Genomic DNA, 18,717 nt, shown 5'->3' on the forward strand with positions numbered 1-18,717 from the left:
AAAAATAAAATAAAATAAAATAAACAATAAAGACAAGGAAATGAAGAAAGGGTCCACACCACAAAAGCCATAAATAAATAATAAATAAAAAATAAAATAAAGGAGAAGTCTTGGACATAAAAATTTCCACCTAAATAAGAAATCTGAGCCGTTGAAAGAGCTTGATCTCACGGTGATGGTCACATGCAATTATCAGCATCTGCGTGTAAGTTGTTTGGGAGAAGGAAAACGAGACTTTTAGATGGTCGGAAGATTAAGGTAAAAACCAAACAGCACCTCCAAAAAACAACACAACACAACACAAAACCTTTCTCTCTCTTTCTCTTCTCTTTGTTTTAGTATGTGTTGAAATTCTGAATTTGAAGCATATCTTGTTCTTGAATGGAAAACATGAAGATGTCCATAGATGATGCTTTGAACGCCTTCTCTCCCGTATCCACAGCTACCATTTACTGGAAATCCCGAAGAAGACCAGGTATATCTATATGTTTATCTATACGTACATATATGTGAATGTGTAAAACTCTCTTTTTCTTAATTAACTTCACCTATCTTTAATTTACTTTGTCTATTACTTAGTGTTGTTCCAAACATGGTGGTAATTGTTGCACTTTACTTTCTCTTCTGTGCCATTTTCATCTCATGATGCTCAGATTTCGAAATAGAATTCAATGGTTTTGTTCATTTTTGCATGGGATTTTCGGTATTTACATGCCCTCTGTCAATTCTTAGTTTTTTCACAGAAAAGAAGATTTTTTTGTGTGTATTTACATGATTGGGAACTGAGGGTAGTTCCTTTTGATTTCCTTTGTGCTGGAATGGTTTCTGTGATTTCTGCAAAATTGGTCACTGTTTCAGATTGAGGAAGAGTAAAATGGGTTTTAACGGTTGGTGTGACTTTTATTATACATTGCTTTGTTTGTTAGGGTAAAGTTCAACTTTTGTCCCCTAGTTCCCTAGTTTTGCTCATCCCATTTTTTTAAAATAAAATAATAATAATTAGATCCTTACTTTTTCAAAAAATAATATTTTTTATTAACTAATAATTTTTTATTTAAATTGTTTTTTATGATTGTTAAAAATTTGTATTAGGTTTGAAGCTCGGTTAAAATAAAATGAAAAATAAAACATACCCAAATTGAAAATTAAATCAAAATTACTGATTTTTTTTTACCACCAAAAAACTAAATGTGCTTGTTTGAAAATGGAATATTAGAAGTACGGATTCAACAAGATAAAAGGATCAAAATTGTATTTTATCCCATTTGTTATCAATGGCTTACCAAACTTTGGCTCTCTCTTGATATCAGGATGTGATAATAATTGGGTTGGGATCCAAATTTATCTTAATAAAAAAATTTTAAAAAATTATTATGTAGTTTGTTGGCTGATTAATAATAAAAGAAACAAGAGAATTTTGATGCACCTTGGTAAAAGCTTTATTTGTGATGATATAGATATTGATGATTTATTGCATTCTGTGAAGGATAGGGAAAAAGGGAAATAAAAAACGTATGTGGCTGTTGAGATTATGTAGTAATTATGCAGTCATCATCATATCATTGGTTTCACTGTAGGACAGCTCACCCTCCAACCAACCCTCTTCACAATAACACAATAGCCTTAATTATGGTTTCCTTGCATATCTGAATTTCAATTTGATACCTCTTGTTACTGATGGGACTTCTAAGCTTGTCAATATTACCTTTTGTAAAAAAAAAATCTTTTGTCTTCAATGTATTTACGTGAGCATTTAAATAAGCATCTTCCTTTTGGTATACGTTCTCTAACTATATCAAAGGCAATCCAAAAGCAAGGTTGGCCAAATCTTGACTGAAAATCAAGAGAATTTATCCATCCAAAAGTATAAGTATATATATACAGAAATGATTATATTATATATGTAATAATAAGTTTATTAACTTTTATAACAACTATTTTGTACCAATAGTGATTTGAGTTTCATTAAGAATAAAAAAAGGTTACTTTATACTGTGAAGAATTGGGTCAGTAAAAATCTTGATCAAAGGGTCCTACCATGTATGACCAATATTAGACTAGTGTTAATATGCATCGAATGGACCGTCTAGTCTTTTGTCTATTGAGCCCTGTACCAACCGGTGGAACCATCTGACAACTAGTCTGTTTTGTTATGAGGAGTACGGTTAACGTGTCTTCCTTGATAGTTTTAGATGTGTTTCAAGTTTGTCAATTATAACAGTATTTGCTTTATAAATAGGTACCTTGAATAGAAAGTAACTAAGAGTTGTAACATAGAATTGTAATTTGAGTAAGAGTTTAGTAAGAGAGAAATTGTTAAGTTACAATCTCTACGCATTATAGAGAGTGAATTCTCTCATAAAAATAGGTTGAAGTTCATTAATACTTCAATCTGTGTGAGATTTTTTCTTATTCCTCACCTTTTATTGTTTAACATTTACGAAGTCCCTTTGTTATCAATATTATTTTTATTGTACACGTTCTAAGTGAATTTGTTGAGCTGTTTTCTAACAAACTGGTGCGGTGAACGTGAAATCAATCATCATGACTTTCGCAAAGCATGAGATAGAGAAATTCGTTGGTCTAAATGACTTCAAATTGTGGCAATTGAAGATGCGTACTCTTCTGGTTCAACAAGGCTTCCTCAAAACACTGGAAGGTGAATCCTTCATGCATTCATGGCTAAGATAGACTAGAAAACGTTATTAAAGAACACTTATAGCACAATTGTTTTAAGCCTTGGTGATTAGGTGTTGAGGCAAGTCGTGAAGGAGAAGACCACAACAGGATTATGGATGAAATTAGTGAATAACTAGACGAACTCAACCAGCTAATCCTTGATTTGGAGAACATTGATGTGCAAATTGATGATGAGGATCAATCAAGTGCTATTGTTATTGTGTTCATTACCTAAGATGCATTATCAATTCAAGGAAACCTTGTTGTATGGTAGAGAGACTCTCTTTTTTGAGGGGGTTCAGGCTGGTCTAAGCTCTAAGGAGCTGAATGAGAAGTTTGAAGTTAAGGTGTTTGGTGCTGAAGATAACGGAGTAGACCGTGTACCAATAATAATAGAGAAGGTAGAAGGAGGTCAAAGTCGAGGTCAAAGAATAGTGAAAATACATCTTTTATAAAATGTTACCATTGTAAAAAAGGAAGGTCACACAAATAAGTATTATCCTCAAATTTGGTGATGTAGCTTTGGTGAAAGAAGTTTATGAATCATTGGAGGTCCTCACGGTATCAAGTAGTGTTGATAATTGAGTGGATAATGGATTTCAAATGTTTATTCCATTAACACCTGAGAATTTGTGGTTCCCAGAGTTTACAGAACCTAAAAGAGGTTTAGTTCTCCTTGGTGACAAGAAGCCTTGTAAGATAACTAAAATTGGAACCATCAGGTGTGATATGCATGATGGAATTGAAAGAGTGCTGGAGGAAGTTAGGTGTGATATGCATTATGGAATTGAAAGAGTGCTTGAGGAAGTTAGGTTTGTACCTTGCTTGAAACGCAACTTAATATCCTTTAGTGAGTTTGAGAAAAATGAATGTGTTTAAAGGAAAGAGGAGAGGGTTAAAGGTGATGAGGGGATCCATGATAGTGATGAAACGTGTGAGAAAGAATGAATTGTATGCCTTGGAAGGTGTTGTAGTGTTTGGCTCAGCGTCTAAACCATCTTATCCAAGACTGAAATGTGGCATAGAAGGTTAGGTCATGAAGCAATAAAGGTTTAGTTGAGTTGAAGAAGCAAGGTTTGTTTAACAATGACAAAATTGAATTTTGAGTTGAAGCTAACCTTTATTTTGTCTATTCGGCGTGAGAGGGTGTGCAGAGATCCCACATCGACTACGGATTAAAGCATTTCATAGTATATAAGTAGGTGTAAACTTCACCTCATAAACCGGTTTTGTGAGGTTAAACTAGCTTATGAGATCAGGTTTAAATTCATTATATATTATAAAAGGCTGATATTGAACTAGAGAATCTTGTAGATGACAAACAACAAGCGGATAGTTTCGTGTAAAATGAGATCTGTGAAATTAGGCTCTGTTCAACTAACCCTGCCCATGAGAAATAATATTTGAAATGCTAAATGCCTTGTCCATAAATTCAATTTTATGAGAACTCACTTTGAGGAAACTTATTTACAATTGGATATATAACATACGATGGAGAGGACACTGTGGTAACAGGTTTTATCTCGTAAATGCTACTTAACTCAATGTAACTGCATGTTAGTTGCCTTGTCTTTATCGGCTTATATGTTCTGCAAGCAATGTTAAATCGTGAATCATTTGATAAAATCAATATTTTTTTTTTATCTCTAACCACTGTTTCATGTTGACAACTATAATCTACAAGAAATTCATGTAATATAGAGATCAACAAGATAGTTCTGATCTTGAACTACCAAATAATTTCTCGGATAACATTCATCTAGTAATTAATATCATATCATTAGATGCATTTGTTGAGTGCAATGAACATGACTACTTTGCTAAATGATGAGCTGCCAAAAACAAAAATGGTAACTTGTTGCCCACAGCTAGCGGGAGGAATTTAGAGGTATCAGAAGATACTGCTAATACACCACCCAGCAAGCAGGAAGATACTCCTCCTCCTCCTCCTTCTTCTTCTAGTGAGGAGGTGCAGAACACAACTCCAATTTCTGAGCGTCGAAAGGCCTTGTTTGAACCTTTAGAACCTATAAAGAATGTTAATGGCCGACGACCCTCGGCTGAGTCTTTACTTCCTCCCCCTGACTTTGAGTCTGCAAACTATCCTAAGGGCTGGCTGATTGGAAAGAAGCGGAAGCTTGTTAATGTAGATGTTGTTGAAAGCATGCGAAGGATTGCCATCCAAGAAATGAACAGAAAGGTTCCAAGTTTCCTCAGCTCCCTTTATTTCCAAGCTAAGACAAAATTATTTTCTTACAGGCCTCAAACTCAAGCCACTTGCTCACTCACTTTTACTATTTTTGTTGTTGTTGTTGCAGGACAGGGAAATTGATGGACTAAATGAACAACTGGAGGAGGATTCACGTTGCCTGGAGCACTTGCAACTTCAGCTTGTGGATGAACGAAGCAAACGTGCTCGAGTTGAAAGAGAGAATGCAATGCTTGAAGAACAAGTGAGCATGCTTATGAACATGTTACAAGAAGCAGAACAAATGGGAGATGAAGGCCCAGATGAACCTTAATGTTTATCATTACACATTTTGTGTGCTTGTGTGTATCAATTTTTTGTGTGTATCAATTTTTTGTGTGTAGGTTCTGTTCGTCATGTCTAGCATATTGGATGTCTATGCAGTTATTAGAGTGCTTGTAGTAATATCTGGGGGCAAATAGATCAAATCGCAATGAGCAAACTATTCGTTTGTCTCTAAAAAAAAGTTGTAATTCTTTCTAGAGACTATGTGGTTGTTAATTCATATCTTGTTACTCTTTCAAACTATAAAAGAGTATTGTAATTTATCTACTTGCCAAGTTTATAAAGTGGCTCAGTTGAATAAAGATCTCGGTTCAATAAGATCATAGTCGTAATTATTTTCATCTGCTGACATGTTACCATTAACATTTTATGCTACAATTTATCAACAAAACTAATAAGGTGGCGACGAATTTTGTCACACGCGTGATTTCTACATATTCTACTTTATTCTCTTTTTTTAAGCTGAAAATACCAAGTTGTCACGTCATCTGTTGGGATTCATCATCAATGTAAATTTCTGAATCCCATGCAACAAACTGCAGATACAATATTCACACGGTTGAAAACTATATATATAATATAGCTTTTGTGTTTCTTGCAACTAGCAAGTTCAGGTAGATTGTAATTATCTAACTTTATTAACAGAATCCTCAGACATGTGAAACAAAAACTGAGGCAGAGATGCGATCCTTGGAAGATTGAGAAGCAAATCACCAGATGATTCCTTCCTGGAGATGCCAGTCCCCCCCTGCTTGCAGCCAGATGCATCATCTGGTTGACTTTCCAAATCAGCCACTTTAATTTTGCCAGGGGACAATTGAGTGGAGTTGGAATTGTTCACACCAACTTTTCCACTCTCATCTGCACCAAGACCATGGCCATTTCCTGCCATTGTGTTTGACTCTTCTGCTGTAGAAGGATCCTTCTGCAGAAGACAGTACAGTGAGTTCACCCTCGACATCACATCTGCATCTCTCGGACCATTGCCATTTCTGGTCATTGTGTCCTCTGCATACTGCAGAAGGGAGTATAGTGAGTTCACCCTTGACGTCACATTTGCATCTCTCGGACCATTGCCATTTTTGGTCATTGTGTTGGCGTCTTCTGCGGTAGAAGGGTCCTTCTGCAGAAGACAATACAGTGAGTTCACCCTCGACATCACACGCTGTTCATCAGAGGTAGTTGCATGTTGAGAGTCATTGAACAGGTATTGAGTAAATTCTTCCAGAATAGATCTGCTATACTGGACATCACCAGCAAAATTGGGATTGTCGGATCCCATCTGTTCTGAAATGCAATGTCCAATGTGGCTTACCAAATCGTCCATTGACACAGAGGGGTGAAGTCCAGGCAATTTGATCTGATCCAAATTACTAAGAAACTTCAAAGTTTCAGCTCCTCTACTCCTGAAATCTCTCATTGCATGGATGTTCATCACTGCACATGATACATACGGCATTAATACAATATTTGCATGATGATAGCATGAGGCATCTAGAATGTTTATAAAATATTATTTACATTTTACTCACATGTATCATATTCTTGATATCATTATATTATAGTACTACATATAATATTAAAAAGAAACGTATGTTGTAGAATAAAATATAACTTAGATTTTTTTTCTATGTAGTATTTGAGATAAACGTAGCCATTACATAGTGTAAAGTTGTGAATTTTACTTTTACCATCAGCAAAACCCTACAAGTTTGTACCCGCATTGATAGGGTAACATCAAGATAAACAAACAGGTGCATTTTACCATTATACTGAATTCAAATGGTATTAAAAAAAATTGAGCACCAATTACCTGGGCTAGGTGAGGTAATTTCTTGGGAAAGATTTTCCACAGCTTTACCAAGATTAGGTTCACTTTTAGAGGAAGACGATTGAACTGCAGATCCTGACTCTACATCCTGCAATGCAAAAATACCACCTCTCTCCTCGCTTTTTCCATCATAACCATCACTTGTTTCAATGTGATCGTGAATTGAATTTGTTCCGGGTTCAAAATATGGAGAATCCAACACTAAATCCGGCTGCTGGCTCAGACAGTTGAGACGTGGATCACACTGAACGAGTTTCTCAAAATGCTTGCCTAGCAATCCTTGTGGACACTGCAGAAAATGCCTCCTGTAAAAAAATAAAGAAAATTGCATCACCATCACCAAGAAGTCAACGTAAAAAACCACCAAAAGAAGACCAAACCAAAAATACAACAGTACCTGTTTATGCTGGCTTGTCCACCAGTAAAGTCTGAGGTTGCCTGCCACAAGGTATGCTTCCTTGGCTGTGGATTGATCTCTCTAAAAAAGAGGGGTCTTCTTGCCAGCTACAACGAACAAAAGGAACACCAACTTAGTGCCACAGATAATTGTGATGCCAAATCTAATTAACATAACAATCAAAATAAAATAAAGGAGATCGATAATGGTTACCACTACTTCGAGCGAGCCTGGTCCATCCTCAGGGTAATTCGCCTTGAGAGCCATGATATCAGACCATGGGATTTCAATCTTATTCTTCAGACAACCATCAAGGACTTCCCACACCAGCTTATGCTTTGCAAAGTAACACTTCGCCACCAAGTCTCCTTCGTATCTAGACTTGTACTGCACAAATCACCACATGCACATCAATCACAATATCACATCATGTCTGTTTGTATTGTACTAGTTGTATTACATGCTATTCTGCAAAAAATCCAAGCATACCTCCCAAGTCCCAATTTTCAAAATGGTTCCAGGAAAATTGGAGGCTTTGAGTTTAGAATCCGCCGCGGCAGAGGCGGCAGAGGCAGCAGAAGCCTTTTGATCTTTCTTCTTGGACTCCTCTTGTTGGGAGAGCCTCATCTGAATCAAATCCAAAAGGGAAGGACTCTTCTTGAGACGCAAACCCAAAGGGCTTGGCTCATCCAAGGGATTATACGAAGTTGGTGGTATTGAAAGGGAATCATCACTAGAATCACACTGTTTCAAACCCCCAAAAAAAATTTAATTAATAGAAAACAAAACAAAACAAAGCACCCAAAGACGAAATTGGTGATGGGCATCAGAAAAATAGACAAAGGAAACTAATTCTAGAAGAAAAATTAAACCTTAGGAGGTGTTTCCAATTTGGGTCGCTTGTGGGTGTGAAGAGGGGGATTTTCATCTTGAACCTCCAACTTCACCTTTTTCAGACATTGATTATCTGTGTCGGACCTCATAAGCTGAACCATGCCGCTGATTCAAACAAACAGAAGGTATCACAAACACGATGAACAGAGTTTGACTCGATTTTCAGAACGAGAAATGAGAAATTCTTCAGCAACTCTCGAGCAATGCAACGGCGGGCGCTTAGGAAAAAACCAATGTTTCGTCTCTTTCTTCAATGGCTGACTGTCACGTGCCGCGTACGAAACGACGCCGTATTTAAAACACGACAGCTGGGTCAAGCAGGACCCGAAATTACAGAAACACCCTCCAGTCGAAAACAAAAACATGGGCCTTTTTCGTCGTCTAGCGTGAGCACATTGGGAATTTCTCTCTGCAGCGTGAAACGGCGGTGCGCTGTGCCGTCTGGAAGGCACGTGGCATCACGTGATGTTAATGGATAAAATGTGGGTCCCGGTTCATGAACCTTCTTCGTTATGGTTGCGTGGTGGAGTTGGATGGACAGGTGGAAGGATCTGGTGGGAGGTTTGAACACGTAAGCTCCTGAGCTGGGTCCCACCATATATGCCTTTCTGGATAATATAAGTAACTTGTTCATTTTTATTATCATTTATTATTTATTATGCTTTTGCTTTATCCTAATGGATAAACTTCAGCCTCCAAAACCAAACCACTTCATCATCTACTCCTCTTTCTGCTTTTCCAAAACACTGCAATTTGCTTCATTTTTAAATTCAAATATATATATATATATATATATATATATATAAAGAGTTGGGTAAGTGGGTGGGGTAGAAAAAGTGATGTGGGACTAGTAATACCCTTTGATTTTTCCAACTTACTATTTTGAAGAAAAAAAAAATGTAGTGAAAAAATTTATAATGGTACAAAGAGACAGGGTCCTTATTTAAAGGGTAAACGTGCTTCAAACTTTGAATGGTAAAATAGAAAAAAAAATATTATAATTGAGAAGAATGAAGGTAGTGTCCTAAAGAAGAATGAGAAAGACTATTAAAAGGAAAAAGGAAAAGGAAAATGGTCAAAGCAATCAAATATCAAAACCAAAATGGAAATGTTTATATATATATATTTATATTTTTTTCCTTCTAATTATAAAATTATTAGTGTTTGAATTTAATTTCATAAAAATTTAATTATATATTTATTGTGAACTTAAACTCGTGAAATTAAGTGAACAAATCCAAGTGGAGCAAGTTGCCGAAAGAGGTTAGCTAAAGTTTGAGAATTCGTAGCCGACTTCATATCATGCTCTTCCAGAATATTACTATATTCCAATTCCTACTTTCAATACACATGTTTTTTTTTTCTTCATAATATATTATTCAATGTGGGACATTCTATTTTATGTTTTGAAAAATAGTAACAGTACACAAATCTACCATTAATCAAGATGCAATTTGAAAAACATGAACCAATTTTATCTGGAGTTTCATAATTGAAATGTTATCAAACTCTGACAAAAGAGCTATATTAAGCAAAATTACATGTACCAAGAGCTATATAAAATTCAAAATTCTTAAGGAAGATGAAGTATGGTTAATCTATGATCCATATGCTATACATCAGAAGCAAATGATGAACTAATGGATGAAGGAGATAAGATTTTTTAATAAAACAATTATGATAATGTTGGAACATGTTTGTGGTTTCTGGTGTCAATTTTTGTGCAGGCACAATATAGTGAAGTTTATTGAATCGGTGTGAGTGTGATTGTGTGTTGGCACTCTGATGAAATTCCATCTGCAACAACCCCATTCTGCAATGATGTTATCACAGAAAAAGTTTGAGGCTCAAGAAAAATGTCAGAGCCAGATCAGTGGCAGTGTGTGATGTTTTGTGTGCAGGGACATCATCTTTGGTGTTTTCATAGTATGTGTTGAATCAGAACTTGGCTTTCACTCTTTGGCAGAGATCATCATAAATAATTTACAACCATAAAGTAAAATATTGGAATAGTTATGATGGTATTAGTTTACTATTTTAAGTTAATTTTAATATCTTTTTATTGTTTTTGTAGTTTTTAATTAAATCCTAATCATTCTCATTTATATTCAATTTGCAACTGAGATTTATTCTTAAATTCCTAACACCTGTCTAAAATAAAGTTTGCAACTTGGACAAGGACAATAAAAAGTGTGATATTCTTTTAATTTAAACTCAATATTACATAAATCCTCCCCTTGTTGGTAGGTTTACACCATGTACTTTTAGTTTTTCCTTCCATAAACATGAGAATCTTTTTCTAAGGATATTTAAATTTAAATTTATCATATATAGTAAAAAGCAATTCCTTTAACACACTGAACTATCACCATTGATATTTTATGAATAGGCAACTTTGTTTTACAGCTTTTATGAATAGACAATTGATCATTTAGATTTTGGAAAATGACATTTTTTTCAAGTGTTTAATGAAATTCGAAAATATTTCTTGTATTTTTTTTAATAACATTTATTTACGTGGTGACAATTGAGTATTATTATTTGAGGAAAAACTGTTTGATTCGAATATCTGATAGAGTAAGTTTATTTTTGTTTATTTTTTTTCTTTCTAAGATTCGGACCTCCTCAAGTATTAGTTTGGCGATCGGAGTCTATCATTGGACTTACGGCAGTGAACTTTATAAGATTATCCAATCAAAATCTTAGATAGAGTAAGTTTATTCTTGACTCATTTTTCTTTGAGTTAGTTTTGATCTGCTTAGGTTTGTCTTTAGTTTAAGTTTGCATGTGATGTTTTTATCTTTATAAATAGTCTCTGTTAGCTCAGGGTTCTAGTGGTATAATTATATTTTATCTTTAGTGCAAGTTACACTATCTTTGAATTTTTAATAGTTTGGAGCTCGACCAATATGTTGAAGTTTTATAATAATATCTAAAATAAATTTTTATAAAAAATTAAATCTGAAAATATGTTTTATGAAAATAAGTAGAAGAAATTTTGGTGGCTTAATGATGAGTTTGAGAATATGTCCCCAACAAGTGGCCACTTTTCTAACCATCTTTTGGGTGTTAAATAATCCAAATAAACATTCACACAGAGATGTTATCAGTTTCTGCTTTGTAATGCACACATGTACAATATGGTAAGATTATACATGTATAATATATGATAAGAATCTTACTGCGATACATACATATATCTAGTCATAGTTGTGGTATAAGTGCACATGATTCCACTGGATTTTAATTTAATAATGAAAGGAACCACGTTTACAGCATTATAATGGAGTAATTAAAAGTATCTGTATCAGCATTAGCATACAAAAAAGCAAGATATTGATTTATGTGCTTCCAATGGGTCACATCTCAAAAATCTTCCAACTCCAAAATATGATACTTTTTTTATCCTAAGTCGATGGTGATTGAAGTCCAAAGTAAGAATATAGTTGCATACTTGCATTTTGCATATGCTTTTTCCTTAATCAAAGAAGTGGATAACTTTAATTACACAACTATAATGTTTTATTTTAAAATTGATTGTAAAATGATTTTTTTTATTATTAGAGTGTAAAAAACCTTTATTCTTCTAATGTATGTGTATTGTATAAATAAATAAAGATAAAGAAAAAAATTAACAAAAAAAAGTATGTGATGTCTACTTCTAAATCTTCAAATATACATGTTTATTTTGAAAAAGGACAAGACCCTTTGGCAAGAGACAAAGGTAGGTGCAAGGCAAATGTACCTACATATATATATATAGTATTACAAAGTGATCAAAGTTGGATTGAATTAGTTCCTTGACTTTGGGTATCTATGCATACTTTTATGATGCATGCAAGTAGTTTAATTAGTTTAATTAGTTTAATATTAATTCTTTTGTTTGCATAAAATAAAACTAAGAAAAGATGTTTTGTTGTTGAAGAAAGATAAGAGATGGATAATAAAGTGTGGAGAAGCATGTAATCAAATAATACTTATTGCTCAAAGCTTACCAAATTGGATTAAAGAATTAGCCACCATTACCTAACTCAAAATGACATTGGACCTAGATAGGAATCAAGATCTATCCAAATAAATATGCATATATGATAGATCTATTACAAGAATAATGCATCAATCCTTCTTTCACCCTTTGTCTAAAAAGAAAATGGGAAAAGACAAAAATAGTTTATATTATTTGGTATGAAAAAGGAAAATAAAAACAACTTAATTTAATTGTAATTTGATTCTTCATTTATTATACTTAGTGGGATTTTAAATCTCAAGTTCTCTATCTCTTTCCCTACCAAAAAAAAAGTCCTATGATATTGTTGGATCACTCAAATATTACATATGGGAAAATAGATCAAATTAACACAATTAAAATTTAGGACAACATATAGATACACTTCCATTTAATATAAACCTCTTAAACACTTATTCTTATCTTTTATTTTTATGACTTCCATTTTATTTCTAGTACATTCTCACTCATTTGTTTGATTCCTGTTCACCTTTTTATGGAATGTAGTTAAATAAAAACCAACAGGTTCTGGCATCACCCTTTAAAGAAAGACCCCATTCTGACACTAAAAACAACTATTTGGTTGCTGCAAGGATTTTGTCTACACAATTAAGGACCATGAACTCCATCAATGATACATGTTTTAACACTTCCATTCCCCAATCACAAACCTGAAACCTTAGTTGGTTCCCAAGAGTTATTCAGTACAAAAAGCTGGAACCATATTTTATTTCTTAACATATCAACTACATCTTACAATTCAACAGTCTCCTTCTCCCTTCCATGCCAGCAATTTTCGATTGGATTTAGTTCATATTAGTCTTTTTCTCTAACTCAACCTCATAAAATCGACATATATTATGCGTGATCCGATAATAGATAGTCTGATAAGTCCACGATATTAAAAATTAAACTTTAAGCCTAACTCAACCTCATAAAACTAGTTTATAAGATGAGGTTTGCACCCACTTATATACTATAAAATGTCGTAATTTTTAATTGATGAGTGATCTCCAACTATATAATATTAAGAGAACAATATTGAAACCTATTCGCTTTGGATTTAAAGCAATTCAAGAGTCTTATTCCCTCCCTTGACAGCAACTTGATTTAGATTGCAGATTTTTGTTTACACTGATTATCACCACTACTAAACATGGTATTGATATAAATCAGTAGAAAAACTAAGCAAACTACTACACAACTAACTAGTTATGCCATACTTCATCAATTACAGATCCTAGGAGTGCTACTTTTCTAATTGATGGGGATTTTTCATTTTTTTGGTTGCTGAATCTTAAAGACATGGCCTGCTCCAATAACCAATGAATGTACTATGTTCTAGATAAAGGGTGTTAAAAAGCACATATAGCTGAATAAATAGGATGTATTTTGTATCTAAAATATATCATATTAGATAAATAAAACTTTAAACATGTACACATTGTAATATGAAAATTCTCTGTATCCAATAATTTCTATTATCAACTTCTTAATGACTCTGTATTTTTCAAAGTGAAACTCAGAGCCTTTTTTATCAGATAGGAAACATATCCTTTCTCAAAAAATTAAACTTTCTGTTACTATCTGTCAGCAATTTGACCAAATAAATTATATTTATCTATATATGTATATATATATATATATATATATTATTGTTGATACAAAAGGTGCCACAGGTTATTTTATAGGAAAAGAAGAGAAACATGCTGGAGAAATGTAAAGCTAGCAACATTAAATAGTTTTTGTTGGAATGCAGAAAACTAGAAAATTAAGCCTATGTCTTGGAAAAACAAATATAAGAGGTCAATTTTTACTATAAAATCCAGAAGAAATGCCACCAAGTTGATTGCTTTGAAGTGGAAGTGCTTCATGTATCGTTTTCTCAAGACTGATTACAGTGTACGTTTTCAGTTCTCTTGTAGAAAAAGAATAAAGCCAGCTAGTAGACATTGGAACATGTCATGTCGTTCAGATTCAACAAAGACATATCAGTAAGAGACATTGCACAGGACACACTAAGGCCATGTTTGAATAACTTTTATCAACAAAAACTTGTCACAGAAAAGAAGAAAAGAAAATCAAGGTTTTTCATTAACTAAAGTTAATTTGTACGGACTTAAATGAGAAAACTTTTACTTACAAGTTGTATGGTTTATGGCAACCTTGAAGGGCAGCTGGTCTTATCTTAAAGGGCTTAAGAGGCCAATAAGATGATGGAAAATCCAAAGTCCCTCGACCCACTTCACCACCCACCAAACAGAACACTAGTTTTCTTTTTTGATTATGTGCACGTGAAACCCCAATAATTCCTCATGCACAAGTGGGGTCTAAAAGCCACCACTTCCTCTTTTGTTCTCATGCCAAAATACACCACTCACAAAGAATTTCTTCCATTAGGCCTTCAAGTCCAACACTTCTCCACTCTCTCTCTCTCTCTCTCTCTCAATATTTCTTCTCCCTTGCTTCCCTTGAGCTTTTCCAACATTCTTTCCAAGTTTATCTTTCTTTGCCATTCCCCACCATCATCCCCCATTAATGGCTATGGGAACACCAATGTTGCCATTTTTTCTGTACCTTGTGTCTCTGTGCATCCTCAATGCAAACGAAGTGTGTTCCTATGAAGAGAAGAAGATGTTCAACTTGCAAATGTTCCAGAAGAAACAGCAACATGGTCACCAGGGTTGCCTCCTTCCGGAATCAAGTGAGTTCAGTGGGAATGAGAGGTTCATAGTTTTTTGTTTTTCTGAGCTTTATGTCATGTTTCACTTTGGATCTAATAATAATGCTGAATGAAAACTACTAATCTGTTTTAATGTTAGAATCTAAGCAAAAGAGAAAAGAAAAACAATCATTGGTAGCCCTTTCTTTGTCAAATTTGGTCTTAAAGAAGAGGTTTACCACCTTTGACAAAGCATGCCTTGACTTGAATATCGCTTAGGATTTATATTATTTCATATTTCTATTAATAAAGTGTGTTTCCCAATTAAAAGCTTAAGCCAATTGTTATTGGTAGTTCAGAAATGAAATCCCTTTAATATGAATTCTCAGGGCGGGAGAAAGGTTCTATTGTGCTGGAAATGAAGGACACAGAACACTGCTCAAAGAAGAAAATTGGAACAGAAGGCTTCAGAAGCAGTTAATTTTAGATGATCTTCGCGTTCGTTCAATGCAAAACAGGATAAGAAAACTAGTCTCAGGCAAAAACATAGAAGCTTCACAAACCCCAATTCCATTAGCTTCTGGTATAAACTTGCAAACCTTAAACTACATTGTGACAATGGGATTGGGAAGCATGAATATGACTGTGATAATTGACACCGGAAGCGACTTGACATGGGTCCAATGTGAGCCTTGCATGTCATGTTACAATCAACAAGGACCAATGTTCAAACCTTCTACTTCCTCTTCCTATCAATCAGTTTCATGCAATTCATCAACATGCCAATCTCTTCAAATAGCCACAGGAAACACAGGAGCATGTGGAAGTAACACATCAACTTGCAACTATGTGGTTAACTATGGTGATGGATCCTACACTAATGGAGAGCTAGGTGTTGAAAAACTTAATTTTGGAGGTGTTTTGGTGAGTGATTTTGTATTTGGTTGTGGTAGGAACAACAAAGGTCTATTTGGAGGAGTCTCTGGCCTTATGGGGTTGGGAAGAAGTTACCTTTCATTGGTTTCTCAAACCAATACCACATTTGGAGGAGTTTTCTCATACTGCTTACCAACTACAGAAGATGGTGCATCTGGGTCATTAGTTATGGGCAATGAGTCTTCACTTTTCAGGAATGTAACTCCCATCACTTACACTAGAATGCTTCCAAATCCACAGCTTACCAACTTCTATATTCTCAATCTCACTGGCATAGATGTTGGTGGAGTGGCTTTGCAGGCTCCAAGCTTTGGCAGTGATGGGGTTTTGCTTGATTCTGGCACAGTGATCACAAGACTGCCCCCATCTGTGTACAAGGCTTTGAAGGCAGAGTTCTTGAAACAGTTCACTGGCTTCCCTTCAGCACCAGGGTTTTCAATTTTGGATACCTGTTTCAATCTCACAGGGTATGATGAAGTGAGCACCCCTACCATAAGCCTTCATTTTGAGGACAATGCTGAGCTGAAGGTGGATGCAACTGGCACATTCTATGTGGTAAAAGAAGATGCTTCCCAAGTTTGCTTGGCCATTGCAAGTCTTTCTAATGCATATGACACTGCTATTATTGGAAATTATCAGCAAAGAAACCAAAGGGTAATATATGATACCAAACAATCCAAAGTGGGATTTGCTGGGGAACAATGCAATTTCTCTTGAATATGAGAAATTTGATACCATAATAGATGTTATTATTGAGGATGAAATTCCTCAATGGAGACTTCAGCACTAGCCTCAGCAAAACCTTCCACTTTTTTTTTTTTCTTTTAACTATATTTTCATATAAACATTCACCAGCATCAAGAGTGCCATTTGACATTTAAGAGGCTTTACCTTGATCTATCACTGTATTTTAAACTTTAATTTATGAAACAAAGGAAAGTTTGAATTGTAAATGCTTTCATTCAGTCCCTTTGTATAAAAGATACTGTAATGCTGCTCTTCATCAGGAAATGAAGCTTTGTCTTCATTGATCATTAGATTGGTTAGAATTTCAAAAACAAATGACGTCGTTCCAAATAACATGGTAAGAACTGGAGATTTAGTAAAAGGGTTTGTTTTTAAATAAACTATATTTTCTTAAGAATCTCGATCCTAAAACAATTTTTTTTGGATTGTTTTGTAAAGTATTGATAATTATTACGTAATGTATAAAATTAGATTTGTTCTTAAACAAAGTTTTTGTGACATTAGACCTTTTTAAATATCCACCAATGTTTCCAAAAATTATTAAACGCTAGTTTTTATAGCATGCTTTTCCAGGAAATCTAACTAAGCTTAAATTTAAGATTCTTAAGAAGCAACGAACTTCTAAAGATTAAAATAGAAATCAGTAATAAATTGTAGTTTTACTAATAGGAAAACAGCTTTTTCTACTTCCGATAGAGGAGTAAAAATTTTAACTTTTTATTAATTAACAAAAATCATTTTTTTTAAAATACCAAAAAACATTTTTCTTCTATTGAACAAATAACACTTTTTTTTTTGCTTGTATGAAGACATTTCCAATTTCCCATCACCAATATATTACCAAATTTCAAACTTACGTAATTACCCGCAATAGTTTATAAATACAGGTGAGTTTGAATAATATAGTACCAATCAAACACCATCATATTATAACTATAATAAATTTATTATTCTACTACTAAATATAATATATTAAAATTTATTTCATGAATATGAACATTTTTAAGTATAAAGCCCTACAGTCTGTTTTGGTAAGGAAAAGAGAAATGAAAGACGAAAATATAAATAAAAGAGCTGAGTATAAAATAAATTAAAAAACAAAAGTACTTAAATGAAAAGAAATGGAAAGAGACAACATGATGTAAAATAAATAAAAAATTAGAGTAAAAGAAATCAATTTCTCTTTATATGTATCCTACTAAAACATACCCATTTAATTTTGCCACCCATTTTTTATCCCCAACACTCATTAAACATGAACAATACCATAAATATTCTTATGCTGTCTCAATTATAGTTCCTTAAAGTAATATAGAATAGTATTTAACTACCCAAGTAAAAAGCATGCACAATAAAAAATAAGAATATATCTGTTATTTTTCCTACCAAGTTTTTTCCAGTCCAAACTATGCAGAAAGAGCTTGAAATCACAAATTGTTAATTTTACAGAACTCTTGTTCTTATTTGAACATTTGCCCTTAGCATTATTTAGTTTCATAATTTTGTTACAAGTGGGGTTAATTTATTTGATTTATTTATAAAAAGACTAAAACCTTCTTTGTAATTCAATTACTGAAGTGACAACGACATTTGAAAGGAGGGCAAGTAGAGCACAAAATATTGGTATTGATGTTCATTACCTAACCTTTAATTTTGGCTTTCCAGGTGGAAACCGGCAACATCTGAGCAAGACAATAGCAATCAAACACTAGCAATCCATTTTATATTCTAAACACTAACGTCTTTTATAAACAATTTATAACCAAGTAATCTCCGAAATATTCATCAATTTAGTTTCTAACTTTTGTTGAGCTAAAAATTTATTTGAAGAATTTCTTAAAAAATTTAAAAAAACTACATAAAAACATAATTTGTCTTAAACTTTTTTACTTCAGGGACCATTTTAAGTGCAAGAATGAAACTAATGGTTCTTTCACAATCACACGTACTCGACTATAGTCAGGGTCTATTCCTTTCAATTTCAACAGAAAATACAACCAACTCTAGCATGATTAGACACTACGCACTGGGA

General features: G+C 33.7%; 3 protein-coding genes across 4 annotated transcripts; 2 read left to right on the forward strand and 1 right to left on the reverse strand.

Moving 5' to 3' along the window:
• Positions 1-163: 163 nt before the first annotated feature.
• LOC137825713 (Snf1 kinase interactor-like protein) lies at positions 164-5,530 on the forward strand. 2 transcript variants are annotated; one of them, XM_068631453.1, is made up of 3 exons: positions 164-475; positions 4,548-4,879; positions 4,998-5,530. In XM_068631453.1, the coding sequence occupies exons 1-3, from the start codon at positions 382-384 to the stop codon at positions 5,199-5,201; spliced, it is 630 nt and encodes a 209-aa protein (XP_068487554.1). In that variant the 5' UTR covers positions 164-381; the 3' UTR covers positions 5,202-5,530. The 2 variants fall into 2 exon arrangements, with proteins under 2 accessions (XP_068487554.1, XP_090149598.1); XM_090293472.1 differs by having other exon boundaries at positions 250-475; positions 4,512-4,879.
• A 109-nt stretch (positions 5,531-5,639) lies between these two features.
• LOC137825712 (uncharacterized) lies at positions 5,640-8,877 on the reverse strand. Its single transcript, XM_068631452.2, has 6 exons — positions 8,313-8,877; positions 7,930-8,184; positions 7,654-7,827; positions 7,441-7,547; positions 7,026-7,348; positions 5,640-6,649 (listed from the first exon to the last, which is right to left on the reverse strand). The coding sequence occupies exons 1-6, from the start codon at positions 8,433-8,435 to the stop codon at positions 5,838-5,840; spliced, it is 1,794 nt and encodes a 597-aa protein (XP_068487553.1). The 5' UTR covers positions 8,436-8,877; the 3' UTR covers positions 5,640-5,837.
• Positions 8,878-14,745: 5,868 nt separating this feature from the next.
• LOC137825899 (Eukaryotic aspartyl protease family protein) lies at positions 14,746-16,891 on the forward strand. The gene is given in 3 exon segments (XM_068631702.2): positions 14,746-15,044; positions 15,392-15,451; positions 15,454-16,891. Coding segments are annotated over 3 exon segments (1,428 nt in total). The 5' UTR covers positions 14,746-14,878; the 3' UTR covers positions 16,656-16,891.
• Positions 16,892-18,717: the final 1,826 nt, after the last annotated feature.

This window comes from Phaseolus vulgaris, chromosome 8 (assembly GCF_051622355.1).
Source record: "Phaseolus vulgaris cultivar YP4 chromosome 8, ASM5162235v1, whole genome shotgun sequence".
Lineage (NCBI taxonomy): Eukaryota > Viridiplantae > Streptophyta > Magnoliopsida > Fabales > Fabaceae > Phaseolus > Phaseolus vulgaris.